The sequence below is a fragment of the Nothoprocta perdicaria genome, unplaced genomic scaffold (genome assembly GCF_003342845.1).
Source record: "Nothoprocta perdicaria isolate Ctin4 unplaced genomic scaffold, notPer1 scaffold_95, whole genome shotgun sequence".
Classification (NCBI taxonomy): domain Eukaryota; kingdom Metazoa; phylum Chordata; class Aves; order Tinamiformes; family Tinamidae; genus Nothoprocta; species Nothoprocta perdicaria.
Genome location: NW_020456254.1, coordinates 778,585 through 794,422, shown reverse-complemented (window position 1 = coordinate 794,422; position 15,838 = coordinate 778,585). Strand labels below are relative to the sequence as shown.

At 43.6% G+C, this 15,838-nt stretch overlaps 1 protein-coding gene across 1 annotated transcript in view; it reads right to left on the bottom strand.

Moving 5' to 3' along the window:
• RBM33 (RNA binding motif protein 33) overlaps positions 1 to 15,173 on the bottom strand; it is an 81,891-nt gene extending 66,718 nt beyond the window's left edge. Inside the window, exons 1-4 of the mRNA XM_026052998.1 lie at positions 15,146 to 15,173; positions 7,352 to 7,430; positions 1,587 to 1,635; positions 30 to 106 (exon numbers count right to left, since the gene is read on the bottom strand). Of these exons, the coding sequence (XP_025908783.1) occupies positions 30 to 106; positions 1,587 to 1,635; positions 7,352 to 7,430; positions 15,146 to 15,173 (233 nt within the window). The remainder of the gene's footprint in view (positions 1 to 29; positions 107 to 1,586; positions 1,636 to 7,351; positions 7,431 to 15,145) is intronic.
• Positions 15,174 to 15,838: the final 665 nt, after the last annotated feature.

The window sequence follows — 15,838 nt, the reverse complement described above, 5'->3', positions numbered from 1 at the left end:
ATTCTTAATAAGATTTAGAAAAAATATACCCAAAATCTGGTTCCTCTTCATTGTCACTTTGCAGAAGATCATCATTCAGTTCTTCATCAGATAAGTCTGATTGATTCTAGATTTTAATAAAAAAGTCAATCATGAACAAAGAAAGACACAAAATATTAACTAACTCCTGAACTCCTGATAGCTTTGAATAGTGAGCAGTCTTTTTCTGATGAAAAAATTCTAGACGGAGGCCACATTTTCAGTGAAATTACATAATTATTGGTAACAGATAACAGAATCAGATGCTAAACATCTGAGTGTACTGCTCAACAAATGTGAAATAGCTGACAGTCTCATAGAAATTGCCAACATTCAAATATGCTTAGTTTTCAAACATGTCACTGGCTCATGCCCAGATACATCCAAAACTGATGACTTAGAAGAAATACTAGGATATAGAAAGGTTATCCCTGTGCCATTGCATTGAACTGCCTTGGGACCTTGAAGCATTAGTGAGGTCAACAAAATACACCAGGTTTCTGTAGCTTCTAGGGGCAGAGCCTGCTAAGTGTCTGGAGGAAGGGAATCATGAAATTAAAACATTGACAAACTCCTAATTTATCAATCTTAACTTCAGTTACTTCATTTATATTTACTTGCCCCCCGCCTTTTAGTAATTACTCACTAGGAAGAGATGACTGCATAGTTTTTTCAGCTACATTATTTCCATCCCCTAAAGCAATATGGGCAGAAAGGTTACACAAGGGTAGATTTGTCTAAAAGTACTTGGATGAGATTAGGTAGAAGCAAACTTAGGCTTTTTAGCTCAGGGGAAACATTATTATTCATAGGACTCCATACCCACAAATACTGGCAAGAGCCCTACACCATGGAAAGCTTAAATTAAGAACAGAGAAAAAAATTCAAAAATATGCAACATATCAGACAAATAAATAACAAAAATTGATCTAAGAGATGGGAGCTGATGCCAGAGTCCCTTCTCCTCCTGCAAACTCAACGCACCCTGAGCACTCTCACACAACTCAGCTTTGCCTATAGGTATCTCCAATTGAGAGGTCTGTAGCATCACAAGGGGATTGCCCAACCTCAGTTCCTGCCACATCCCTTTCTTAGGGCAGGATCCTAAGGTATCTTGTGCCTGTTTTTTCCTAGTATTTTGATGAGAAGCTTTGAATAGGCAGGAAACAGCCAAAATCTTCTGTTTGTTTTGTTCTTTTTTATGCTCAAGTCAATATGAGCTACAGAGAAAACGGTTTAGAAAATCAACTCTTGTAACGAGGTGTTACAAGAAAGGAAAGCCCACCTTAGAAACGATCATCTTAGAAATTAAAAAAAAAAAAAGAAAGAAAAAAGAAAAAAAAAAAAGGCCAGGTTTGGAGGTGCTTCCCAAAGACAGCTGAGTCTGGGTGCAGAGCAGAGCCCAGCAGGGCTGCCCGCACACACTCAAGGGGCTCCTGAGTGATGGGGCCATGCGGCTGGGCCGACCTTGTCCCAGCACGGAGCAGGTTGGGGCAAACAGCTCCCGCGGAGCAGACGGAGGGCACCTGCACGGAACAATAACTCATTTTAGCGCGTGCCTCTCTCACCTTCTTGCCAGTTAGCAAATCCTCCCCGAGCAAGTCGTCATCAAGTTCGCTGGGAAAAAACAAAACAACAGATTTTAAGAGCTGGACCTTAGAAAATCAGTAGCAATCAAAAAGCAGATTTGCTTTTTAAAATGTAATTCAAGCCCTACCGTATGATCACTGCTGTGCAGTTATTTTCTTACTGTGTCTTCCCTTCCCTGGCCTTCATGTCAGAATGCAGCACGTGGGCCCTGCCATTGCACAGGTCCTGGGAGGGCAGTGAGCAGAGGGCTGCTCTAGAGCCCTCCTTCCAGACCGGTTGGGCACATTGTCCACAAAGCTCTTGCCCACCTCCACAAGGACCGGACAGCTCAGGAGGCCACATCCTCTGGGCAAGGCTGAGGCCACGGGCCACACACAGTCCACACTGAACTGGGCTGTGCTGCACAGAGGTGATAGAGGCTGCTTCAGCAGCCAAATAGGCCCAGAGCTCTTGTAAACCCCCCCACTTTGAAGAAGAGGAGTGAAAGCACAAGCCAAACCCACTTAAAACCTTTTCAAGAGTGGTTAAGAACTCGCAAAGCATCCTGCTCATGACACTCCTTCCATTATATCTTTCCAGTAAATGGGGAGCAACAGAATCATGTTCCTAGTTACCTAAGCTTTGGGACAACTGCTTAATACCTATTTTCCTTCACTGAAAGAAAAGGAAAGCCTTCTTGAGATAATATTTAGTACTGGTAAATACATCAGAACACACACGTCCCAATGTGTGATGACAGTGATTTGAAATAAGAACTATAATTCAAGAACTAGTGCCTTGGATAACATACACAAAAAAAAATACCCTAAAGCGACATGGGGTCATATGAATAGAAAGGGAGTTAAAGTGAAGTTTCATCATCCCACAGGGAAAAGCACACCTGCCAGCTTCTCAAAACAGCTAAATATCAATAATATTTTCATAATATTATCAATAATAATTCCCACTGCAGTAACTGGATGTTGTAGTTCTTTAGGACTACAGAGGAAATACCTACAAATAGTGAGCCCAATTTCAAAACAGAGACTGATGCTAAATATTATTCCTGCAAAAGGATACATCTCTTTCAGAGCTGGTTAAAGTATAGAGATAACGCTTGGGGCAAAAGAATAAAAATATCTCAAGCACTTCTAGAAGGCAGCAGCAGATATTCCAAGTCAGTAGCGACCAGGTCGCTTTCATCAGTACACAGTATTTGTTCATACTTACCGAACTCAAACAGTTCCAGCAATGACTCAACATTAACAAACAGCAATTGCTTTGCATTCGCTGTAATATTAAACAGAGAACTGGGGCACAAAAGACATGTCACACATCCCAAAGAGTGAGCTTACTTAGTCCTTTATTTCAGGGTAGAAGATGCTACGTAACAGGAATGGTTTCAGAAGAACTCAGAGCCAAGTCAGAACTAGGAAACGGTCACAAATCTCCTCAACATAAGACTATCAGTAATTAAGTAAATACACAAAAACAAAGAAAATACTTCCCAGCACTCTGGCCCACCACTGACTTCTTTTAATAAAACTGCTAGAGAAATAGAAATCCCCAAAGCCTGTGAGATTATTTGTTGTACTGGAATGCAAGAGGCAAATTGAGTTAGGAAGATAGGACAATCTCAGACAAAAAAAGGCAAAAAAAAAAAAAAAAAGAATTCATCATTTCAATAGAGCTAATGCTCTTCGACACATTACAAAAGTATGTCTTTAATACTCAATCTCCTTTAAGAGATTATTTGGGCAACTGAAGTAACTGCATAGACATTCTAGATCTTTTAAAAGATTTAACTTACTACATGCCAGCCCCAAAATTGAAACTAGTACATAAATGGAGCTCATGATAAACAAAGATGAACGAAGAATTAAACTAAGATGCATTTTTAGCATAAACTATAGTGTTTCATTGACTGTCCTTGTTACTATATTCAATTCTACTCAATATTTTCCACTGATAATATAAAAAAAATGCTGCTAGATATGAAAATATGACCAAAATAACAGTGAGCTATGTTTCTTTTAACATAGCTGAAGTTACACAACAGGAAGAGAAAATCAAAAGATCTATGTGGCGTATTGAGGCTCCCATCAGAGTGGGCCTCCACATGACTATTTTCAAAAATGAGAAGCACGGAAGGGTTGAGGTTGGAAGGGACCTCTTCAGATCATCTAGTCCAACCCCCCTGCTCCAGCAGGGACACCTAGAGCATGGGGCACTCGTTGCGCCAGGCAGGTCTTGAAGACCTCCAGAGGAGACTCCACAACCTCCCTGGGCAGCCTAGTTAAGGGCTCTGTCACCCTCACAGCGAAGTTCTTCCTCATATGGAGATGAAATTTCGTCTGTTTCAACTTGTACCCATTACCCCTTGTCCTGTCACTGGTCACCACCAAGAAGAGCTTGGCCCCATTCTTCCTGCATTCTCCCTTCAGATACTTACACATATCGACCAGATCTCCTCTCAGTCTTCTCTTACTAAACAGACCCAGCTCGTTTAGTCTTTCCTCATACAATTGATGCTCCAGTCCCTTAATCATTGTTGTCACTCTCCGCTGGACCCTCCCTAGAAGCTCCACATCCCTCTTGTCCTGGGGAGCCCAGAACTGCACCAAGAGCTGAGCAGAGGGGCAGGATCCCCTCCCTGTCCTGCTGGCAACACTCCACCTGATGCAGCCAGTATCCCATTGGCCTTCTTGGCCACGAGGGCACACTGCTCACTCATGGTTAACTTGGTGTCAACCAGGACTCCCAGGTCCCTCTCCGTGGAGGTGCTTTCCAGCAGGTCAACCCCTAATCTGTCCTGGTGCCCAGGGTATTCCTCCCCAGGTGCAGCAACCTGCATTTGTCCTCATTAAACTTCATGAGGTTCCTCTCTGCCCAACTCACCAGCCTGTCCAGGTCCCTCTGGATGGCAGCACAGCCCTCCGGAGTGTCGGCCACTCCACCCAGCTTGGAATCATCCGCAAACTTGCTCAGGGTGCACTCTGTGCCCTCGTCCAAGTCATTGATGAACAAGTCAAACAGCACTGGGCCCAGTACTGATCTCTGTCAACACCATTGCCCACAGGCCTCCAACTAAACTGGGCCGCAGTTATCAACACCCTCTGAGCTCTGCCATCCAGCCAGTTCTCAATCCACTTGACTGTCCACTCATCTAACCCACACTTCCCAAGCTAGAGAAGGATCCAGATATTCCAAAGAAACTTAGATGAGCAAAGAATATGACCACAAACTAATGGCTTCAAGCTGTAACCTCACAACACCAGGGCAGACAGATTAAACCATGATGAAAACATACTTCTGTAGCTGTACTGAAAGGAAAAATCCACCCCCTAACTGTCCCAACAGTAGATTGCACAACTCCAAGTCTTCAGATCAAGACACAAAGATCTATCCAAGACAGCATTTCTATGAAATTGGGACTAAAATAAGCTTATAGTTCACTCAACAGAAAAGAAGGCCCCTCTCTATTAACTCTTCCATCTTCTTCCTCAACTCCCGATGCACAAAAGTCCCCTCACTAAATAAGTTCAGCTCACCATATTGGAAACGGAAATTAATAAAACTCCCAAACCTCAACAGAGAAGTCATTTGCCAGCATAAGAAAACAAATTATCTCTGTCAAAGGTGAAGACAAGTAAAATTCAGTAAGAGCCATCTATTAAGTCACCCCCTCCATCGCACCGAATGGCATAAGAATGGCATGGGTTTTTTTTCCCCCCAAACCCAAGCTTTGGACTACTTACACAACCAATGTATAAATTAACAGCCCATGAGATAGGGGTCAGACTAAGCAGCCCCTTCTAGCCTTCAATTTCTTGAGCACGTCTCATTAAACATGAGCACTGACAAGGACAAGTGTTTTGAAAAAAACATTGAAGTAAATAAGAATTTAAAAAATCTAATGGGAAAAAAATCTCTCAGAATATCGGTACTGTAGAAAAACAGGGGCCTTCCTTCCAGGTTGAGATGAGCAGCCTCCAGCATTACAGGAATGAAGCCATCCAGGGAATCAAAATGATTTTAATGACAGAGGATGGGAGTTGGATAATCAGCAATGCAACTGGCTGACCGTGATGTAAGCCTAAAACTGTAAATCGGATATTTCTTAAAAATAAAGCATGGGAGATTAAAAAAAATACAAATCTACTGAGCTTATTCAGCTTCTACTCTGTCTTTACAATACTGTATTGTCTACTTAATGAGGCCACTGTTTGCAAAAAAAATTGATTACATTAAGCAATTATGCACCCATGCAAAGTATTTACAGTTGCACTGTAGAACCTAAACTTGCAAAGACAGCTTAGCAACCTAGACAGAATAAAAAACAGTATCTCCTACATGCAAATAAAAAAATGTTTTTATTTACAGCTATAAAATCCCTTTCTCAAATAACCAACCAGCCAGATGAATCTCTGCAGTCTACAACTCTGCACCTAGAGCTACTTCCCTTACAATTTCACCACGGGGAGAACAAAAGATGACTTATGGTCAACTGTCTTAAGCAATATGCAGCTAAAGATAAATAAAAACAGTAGACCTTTCCTCTCAAAGTGAACCTTTGTTCGCTCCAAAGTCCCAGCTAAGCGAAACACTTCATAATCTTTTGCAAATCCACAGAAATAGTTTCCCAAAGAGCAATTTCCAACAGCAGGCACTTTGTTACCTCGTGGCTTACAACTGTCTTTGACTTGTCTAGGTTTTCTGGATTAGGATCACACTCAAATATCGAGCGTTAGTTGGAAATCCTGAGTTGTCGGCAATGTGGGCAGCACCGTGTTACGCGCGACAGCAGTGCCCGGGGCTTGGGAAGCTGCGCAATTAGGTGACGTAGCTTTAACGAGACATTTTAATTGCCTTCGCAAACCGGATCACTTCCTTGACTCAGGTCAGCCCAGAGCCAAGAGGGGAGGTCCCTGTTGCGACTTAGGCAGCATCTCCAGCAGTGACAACAGCTCCCTGCCCGCCCTAGCATGAGAGCCCAACCAAGGAGACTAATTCCTCTGGAATGAGGATAATGAGTAACAGCTGATTCATTTTGAGGAGCTCAGCAGAAAACTGTGTATAGGGAACTTTGTTTACTACATTCACGTGAACATCATTTGAAAATACATATATAAATAAAAATGTCTGTTTTTATATACAGGCAAGGTTTGCACAAGCATCTCTGTCTATTAAAACTAAAAGCAGAAAGAAAGAATAAGCTAATCCAGGCAGCAGCTTGACTCAAATCTATCCCAGTTACAGGACCTTAGCAGAAAAGTACCTGCATTCATCTACCTCTCAAAATTAGTTTGATCCATAATTCCACACCTTTACAAGACTGGTCATATTTTTCAGTAGAAACCCACTCCCTTCCTCACTCCCAGTGTGAGACTGAATGAGGATTTTGAGGGTAAGAATTTGAACAGTTATTTCTTTTTTTCCAAAAAGGCCTTAAAATGGGCACTAGCAAAACTATTATGCCAAAGATATAAATATTTACAAGAAAAATCAGGACATCAACTGCAAACTTAAATCATATACTGCAAATGCTTTACAGTTATCCAGTTTTAAATGATGTCTTTTCATAGCTCTATATTGCTCAAGGCAGGCATATTCTGGTGTCTGCTGACATATATATAACCACCAACAGCTTCATTAGCAGCTAAATGTGTGTTATCCTAAATGTTAGGATACAAAATGCCACAACTGGAAAACAGAGCTTTGCAATTCAGCCTACAGACTACAAACATGAAAAATTTCAACTCACCTGTCCCAGTCGTCATCTCCAGCTCTTCTTCTCCACGACCTTTCCGCACCAGGCTTATCAAACTGATCAAAGTCATCATCTGTAAAGAAGAAGACCATATTAAATAATTCTCATTGAAATTGAAGAAGGCTTCTGAAGCGACGGCTTGTTTTGTTTTGAAGCAGATGCTGAAATACCTTTTTTCACTTTCCAATTTACACGAGAAAAAAAACAGATAAATACCAATGTTTATTAGTATTTGCTTCAGTAAAAATAAAAAAAAAATCATGCAACACAGGTTCTATCTTTTAACTGTTGAGGTATGAGGCAAATGAAAAGAATCATTGGGGAAAAGATAAATTCACTGGAAAATTCTGCCATTGGAGATCATTCCAGCAGCAGGGGTTCCCAAGCAATTTGGCGCTATGGGAGGCGATGGGACAGAAGCAGCCAGAGCTCTGGGCTCCCTCAAGCTCCCACTGAAACCAGAGCAACCTCAAATCCTGCAAAAGCCGGAAAGGGGGCAGCAGCCTGAACTGGAGCATGGAAGTCAAGCACAGGACACCACTGATTTTCTCAGTCGGGACATTCCTAAGATAATTCCATATATACCTGATAGCTGCTAAGATAATTCCATATATTCCTTATTTTATTCATATTTAATCGAAATGCCCATTTTAAGTCATTGATAGAAACTCGAAAGGGTGGGAAGGCGTTCAAAAGTGAAAATTTAGATTCGGCAACACCACTAGAACTAGGTTTCAAACCAGAAATTACTGGTATACAGAGGTATGAAAATAAACAGACTCATTATGAATTACAGTGCAATGAAAGTAAAATAAGAATTTTTCACTTTGGTAGCAACACACAACAACTCCCCTTCATCACAAGGGAACCACATACCAGTCATTTACATTTTAACCAATTTATTTATGCTGCTTATTTATTGCTCTCACTCTGCTGAGTTTTGGGATGTTTATTTATTATCTGCTGCTGTATTTATACAACACCATGGAAACTAATGGTTAACTTGTGGTTCTCCATTCAAATATCATCTCTGTATCACAACCTTCTCCACTGCAATCCCTACTCCACCAACAGAGGAAAGAGATGGATATTTAGGAATTTCCTGTCTTCCTCCTGAACTCTGTCCTCCTTTCTGGTCTCTTAAATAGCTAACTCATCCACTCAGAGGTGTGCTGCAGGGCTGCTCTTTGTGCATGGCCATTTGGCTACAAATGGGCACCAATATCCTGCAGTGTCGTTATCCTTGCAGCTGAATTGCATTGATCCACTGCAATCACTGCCCAAGGTAGTTTCAGGAGATGCGACTGCTTTTGAACCAAATCAAGACCATTCTCATATATCCTAAGGAAACTCAAGGCTGTCAGCACCATGAGGCAAGCAGTGATCTTTCAGCAGTGTTTGTTCACCTGCAAAAAGAAAAAATCATAATTTTGCATTTTGGGGCTTCCCATGATGACTACAGAGAGCTGTCCGATTACAAAGCAGCACAGCTTGCAGTCAAGATCTCAGCTCTACAGTAATCCAAATTCAGCACACATTTCTCATCCAGACAGACCTTCACTTCAGCCAGGCTTAAAACCCAGAAACTAGAAAGCTACGTGACAAACCTCTTGATCTGCAGACACTTCCCTTCAACGCAAGGAATCATCCCTCAGTATAACCCACAGCACTTCCCTGGGCCAGACACATAAAGTTTCACTGATATAAAAGTGCTTCAGCCTATTACTATTGCTAGTAAACAAGTAATATTAAAAGGGAGACCCCATTCCTGACACACTTCTAGGCTAGATCTGTGCAGTTCTCCAGGAAGGGGCATCACCACTTACGTATCTGGGAACCCCTGGCATGAGCACCCACTGCCAGCCTCAGGGTACCCAGCAAGCCTCCACCAAGCACAGTTTCTTTTTCATCTCCAAACTTGTGGATATTTTCAATTTCCCCCCACTATTCTAGTTAATAATATCGGAAAACACCAGAAATAAACACTACTTGCATCTTCTGAAAAGCAACGACTGATTAGGAAAATCAGACTTGTCTTATAGGAAGAATAATCCACAACTTGGCTCTTCCGCAGTTCAAAGGAAAACCAGGGAGCTCACAGAGCCCAGGAGTTGTTTTCTTAGCCAAGTCTGTCCCGCCGGGGCACAGCAAAGCCCTAGGGACTGCCCAACACCCTCTATTCCCCATCCTAACAACATTTCCACTTACTTTCTGCTCTTCCCAGCTTAGCACTGCAGAGCGTAAGCTCCTCAACAGCTTTTTTGTTGTCGCTTCCTCAGTTACTGCCAGGAACTGTTGAGATTTTCCCCTCACTGCTTAACAAGACTGGATCATCCAGGCTAGAAATCCACACGGCACAAGCTGCTTTTCCTCCCTGGCTGCCCTCACGGGAGCTTCCAACTCTCCAGGCACCTTTTCAGTAAAGCCTTCCCTCACATTTGCGGTACCAAACGGGAGGCCTGCGCCGCAGCAACCGCTCTCGCCAAGGCTCACGCGCGCAGGGGGTGAACGAGCAGCCCAGGCGCGCAGCAGAGCTTTTCTGGGCCTTGCAACTGCACCAAGGCAGCCTGAAAAGGCAGCCCCACTAGCAACTGTTGCTAAGACAGAGCATTTTCCTGCAAGGAAATGTCCAAGACATCCCAACTAGGAAAAAAATCACTTGAAAACTGCATTGATCTACTTACAAATACACCAGAAAATCCTCTGTAACATGGGCTCCAAGCTGCCCCATAAACCTCCTCAACTGCTCTAAATGTTGTCTTTTAAATCGGTCCAACATTTTGTCCCTGTGAATACCGGACACACTATTACTTTTAGGTCTCTAAAAAGCACATTGCGGATTTCTTCTTATCCACCGTAAGGTGGAGGAAAGCCATTTCCTCCAACAAAGACCTAGGAGTTCAGTGGGTAAAAAACCATCATTCCTTGAGCACCAACAGGTCTTTCCACAAAGAAACTGCGTGCACTGATTGTGGGGTGGACAGGAAAAGGGGGTTAAAAAAAAAAGAGACAAAACCCAGAAAAGTCAACTACCAGATGAAAAATATGTCACTTTGCTTTGCTTTAACACTGAACACAATCAATTCCACGGTGATTCCCACCATCATTTTTAAAGCACTCAACATGACAACTTGACAGCTTTTCAAACACAAGTTTCCAGATTAAAAAAAAAATCTTCCTACTAGCTTATCTGTATGTAGTAGTTTATTTGCCCAGAATATTTGTCCTCATATTTCACTGCAAGAAATTTCATATACACAAAAAAAAAAGTAACAAAGCCTGGATTCCCAAAAACTGAGTGTTTTGAGATGCCCCATTCTTTTCAGTACTGCAGTTTTGTATCACTTACTGTGGGACACTGAGGTGGGATAATAGGTTTCAAGAGTAACAACCTAGACTGAAACATAAGACAGCAAATGTACCTGTGGCATCAGTGCTAGCTGAATAAAAACATCCCTGCTGCTGGGTGGTGTTGAGGCTCAGGAATTTTGTTTGCATTTCCAGTGTAGAACCACATTGAGAACTTCGGAAGCCAGAACTGTGATTTAAACCAACACGTTATGACACACACTATGAATCTTGCCTCATTCATGACAGGCAACCAAGCTCTCTATGTGACAAGAGTCTTCTTTACTCCTACTCCTTCATTACCCACAAAAAAAGGGTGCCAAAGTATACTGTACACAGACATAAACTGTACAGCTTATGTGTTCAGGGACAGACATCACACAGGCTTTATTTTGGTAAACCACTGCCCACACAATCCTTAAAAACTCAGTAACTAAGCCCCTGCAAAAGCATATTTCATGGCATTGTTCTCAGTCCCATAGGAAAGTGTTTTGCTTTCTCAAAAAAAAGGATAAAAAGGAATTTCTATAGGAGACAAGTTTTTTTTGTCTTTTTTAAAGAGTTTGCTATGATGTAAAACAGGTCACTAAGCATAAGCAAAAATGGAACACATTTTGATATGCCACCAAGAGGCTCTGCTCATGATCACTGCTAAGAAGAAACCTCTTTCCTCCTTTTTCATTTTTTTTTTTTGAGCGGGTGGGCGAGAGTAAAGGAGCCCCCAAGACATTCCCACAACCTGCTTTGGATTTGAAAATACATTTGTTTTCAAAGGGAGGAAAAAAAAAATTAAACTCATGATGCCTGCCACTGAAGAGGTAAGTCCAAGGGTTTTAATGAAAAACACATGAATTTGGTTCCCAAAGAACTCTGGACACTGCTCAGAAACGCTAACTCTCCAGCCTCGTTCCCTGCTACCACAAACTGTAGTTAGAAGCGAGGCTGGCACCGCAGCAGGAGGCTCCAACTGCATTCACTGCTCAGAGGCTTTTGTTGCTGTTGTTGAGTCGGTGCCATCACGAACCTTTCCATTCTGGACAAGACGTTCCACAAGGGCTAAACTCAGAGATTTAGCATTTGGCAAAACTCAGCACAGCTTAGCTCCTGTAAAAACACAGTCAATGTTCAGGCTGTATTTAATTCTGGTGACCAGAAGTGAGGGAATATTCAGAAGAACATGACTTCTAGCAAAAACTTCTCAGAAAAACAGAAGCATTTTAAATTATCTTGCTCAAAAGCAAACCTGTCTGCCACCAGCTGTAATGCTTTTTGGCTCTAGTCCACAGCTGACACAATAGCCCATGACCACATATTTGTATTTCAAGAACTATCAACTCTACAGGTCTTTGGCATTTAGGAGTTTCAATACGGGCACCCTCTGATGTAACTAGAAGCAACAGGGACCAGTTGCGTCAGGCTGCCTAATAAATTAGGCTGCAATGCCCAACAGAGACCAAAACACAGCCAGAACTTTACCCACTTCAGGGATAAAAGAGAAAGCAGGGTTTATTTCCAGGTCCTGCAACCTGCTGTGCTATAACCTGAAGCAAGACAAATTCCACTTCAAGCAGACTGCAGAATTTCCTCTGGGCCTCTGGAGTGTGACTGGCAACGTGCCCACACTGGTCTTTTTTCTCCCCACCAAGTGTATGAGCAGCAACACAAAATGCTTGGAAAGTCTTACAGTTTAACAGTCCTAAAAGGAGGCTTTACATGTATGATACTTGGAAGGATCATCTCTTTTCCCAACTATTTCCCGAGTTCAAACCACGAATGATGCTGGTGAGCAGCACAGTGAATCCAGACTATCTTCCTGCCAAAATACAGAGTGCTTTGGGAAGTGAATGTTTACTCAATTTGCATCTAATATTAAACAGATTCAGAATAAACCCACCCTGTCCACAAGGACAGAGGTAGATTACAGAGAGATAAAAACACAAGGATACCATTGCATGGAAATTACCCAACACCACCAAATTTCCTAGCAGTAACGGTAGCCCTCAGGTCACTTAAAATGAAATTAAGCTGATGACAGCTTAAGTTCAAACTGCAGAAATAACAAAACCACTTCAAGGGCAAAGAGACACCCAATCAGCCACACTCAGTGCAGGACTTGGGCCAAGAAGATGGGAAAAATGTCAAGGTGGGAACCTCTCCAGCTCTTCCCTCCCCTATCCTGCATCACCATCTGGCAAAGCTCGTGACTCCCACCCCAGGACAGCTGCACTCAAGATCAAGCAAAGGCAGATCCCCAACAGCCATAGGAAGAAAATGCTCCTTGCTACATTTTAATGACCACTGCTCATCTCCCCTTGCATCCACCCCTCGTGAACGAGATTAAACACCATTCATTTCCATCTGAACTTTCAACACCAAAAATACATCTCAGCAACTGCACAACATTACATGAGAATCAGTTAACTTGAGATTCAACATGTTGGTTTGATTAAAAACTCAAGAATTGTTAACTGTATCAATAGATCAATGAGTGACTATCAGCCTTCCAAGTCCCTCATCCTCACCAGCACTTGTGCCCTGTATTTCAATATAACCACTCTAAAATTAGCAGCAAGTTGAACCAGGCTGTGTGGCAAAGGAGTCTGTGAATTAATACAAACTTATGACCAACTTCTGAAGACCTCAGAGGCATCCCTTGGGAACCTTCTAGTTTATGCTTGGGAATCCTCTCACTGAAGGAGTCTTTACCTCCAATCTTAAAAAGCTCAATCTACACAAAGATCTGGTCACACAAACACTACACATGGGAACTGATGCATCCCTGATGCCTTCCAAGAGCCTAAGAGATTATTAATGACCAACAAGCCTCCAACACAGCTTCTTTACAGACCCTCCAGACCAATCACCTTCCTTCCATCCCATCAAATGTACTTCAGATGTCCAGCACATGCAGCCACTTCACTTTTAAGCCCTGCATCCGACCCTTACAGCAAGTATTAACTTTAAAATATGTCTTCAAAGCCAAAGCTGCCTCACCTTGTCAACTGTCACCTTCCAATGAAGTCCACTTTAAATTCCAATTATTTTCCCAAGAGCTTCTGTCTTTCTTTACCAACCACCAATAATGGCCTTTTCTATTTGAACCAAAAATGCATGGTTGCTATTAGCTCCATATTTTATCCATTTAGCTCCATTTTTTTTCTAAAGTATCCAAGAACTCAGTCTAAAATATTACTAAGCAGCTAAAACTTTAACTAAGCAAAAGTGTCACAGATTAAGCTGTGAAACCAGGAGGTTTCCTTGTTGCCTTTGCTGCTTGTTTTTTTGGAGGGAGATTCTTGGTTGTTTCTTTTTTTCTTCTCTTCTCCTTTTTGTTACTCGTCTTTTACTAGCAGCCCATTTCCAAAAAGGGTTAAATATTTCATTTGTGTAAATTCCACGCAGAACATCATGTTTAGAAATTATGTTTAACACTTTCAACCAGGACTTTTCCTTGTCCAGCTAAACTAAGATAAAACTGTAACACCTCTGGGCTCTCCTATTTAGGTAAGCGTTGCCTGGAGAACATTCAGATTCAAACTACAGCCACTGCTTAGATGGGCCAATGATCATGTTTAATTAATCACTTTTTAGTAATTCAGTTAACACAATGTTAACTCTGAACAAACAACTGCTTGTGTCCACTTAGAGCAAAGGGTTCTGATTCACAGGCAGGCCAAACGGTGCTCACAACAACAAAAACTACCCTGGAAACTGCATCTCACCACGTAGTGCACTGGGCACTACTGCACTACTACTAGTGCAGTAGGGCACTGTCTGCTGCACACGTTTGTATGGGAAAGGATGCAGTCAAGTTTTAAAGCCCAGAACCAAAATAATTAAGAGTAACACTTCCTTTAAAATGCGCTGTCTTCATAAAACTAGAGGAAACCTACCTGTAAAATAAACGCTTATAAATATTTTCATGATATTTAAACATAATCTAGCCTATTAAACGTAACCACAAGAGCTAACATAAATTGTAAAGTATCTCACTTACTATCACATTTTTAGCACTATTAAATCAAGGTTTCAGACTACCATTTTTTTCCTATTTTACAATGCTGCCAATTCCTCTCTTTCCCTAAAAACTCCCCCCCAAGCTGTGAGAACTCCTTTATAATATTTACATGAAGTATCATTTCATACTAAGTATGAAAACTAACTGTATTTACGCGCTTTGTTACCAATTAAGCTAGCAATGGCGAAAGGCCTGACCGCTCTGCGCGATCCCACGGACAAAGTATAGACCGTGACAGCCAGAGAAAACCACTGCCCCAAATCGCCGCCGCCTCTCGCGGGGACAAAGGCCACGGGGTTAAGTGACACCGCGGGAGCGGATCGAGCCCCTCTCCCTCCCCGCCCCTCCCGCCGCCCAAACCGACGAGGGTCTCGTCACTTTCGGGCGCAGCGGCGGCCGCCGCGCGGAGGCCGCGCACCCACCTGCTCCTCCTCCCAGGGCGGCCGCCATGGCTCCTCGTGCCGCCCCGGGCGGCGGGGGGTCCCGGCGGCGCCCCCGCGTCCTCCTCGAGGCCGTGGGGCGGAGCGGGGGGGCCGGGGCAGGACGCGGATTCCCGGCGCGGCCGCGGCCTCTCCGCGCGCAGCGCCCGCACCAGAACAACAAACTACCACAACATGGCGGCCGCCGCCGCCCCCGCGCTGCACCCTGGGACTCTGGAGGACCGGCCCGCCCCGCGCCGCTGGTTGGTTATCCAGGGCAGGGACGATGCGCGCGCCGCAGCCCCACGGCGCCTCCTGCGCCTGCGCGGAGCGGCCTCCTCCCCGCAGCGCGCATGTGCCGCGGGGGAGGGGAGGGCTGGGTCGCTGCGTGCGCGGGTGCGAGGGGACGCGCATGCGCAGGAGGCGCGGGCGGCGGGGCGGGAAGGCGAGGCGCGTGAGGGGGCGCGGCCGCAACATGGCGTCGTGAGGGAGGCGCGAGGCAGTTGCGCTACCTTGGGGTCTCTTGGGGTCCCGCCGCCCCTGCATGCCCGGGCAGCGCGTAGGGGCCAGGACACGGGGCAGGCGAGCTTGAATATCTGTGTCCAGCCCCTTCTGTGCTCAAAAAAATAAAAAATAATATTAAAATCATAAATTATGTCCCAAAGGAGAAGTTGGGATGCATTGCACTGATGTGTA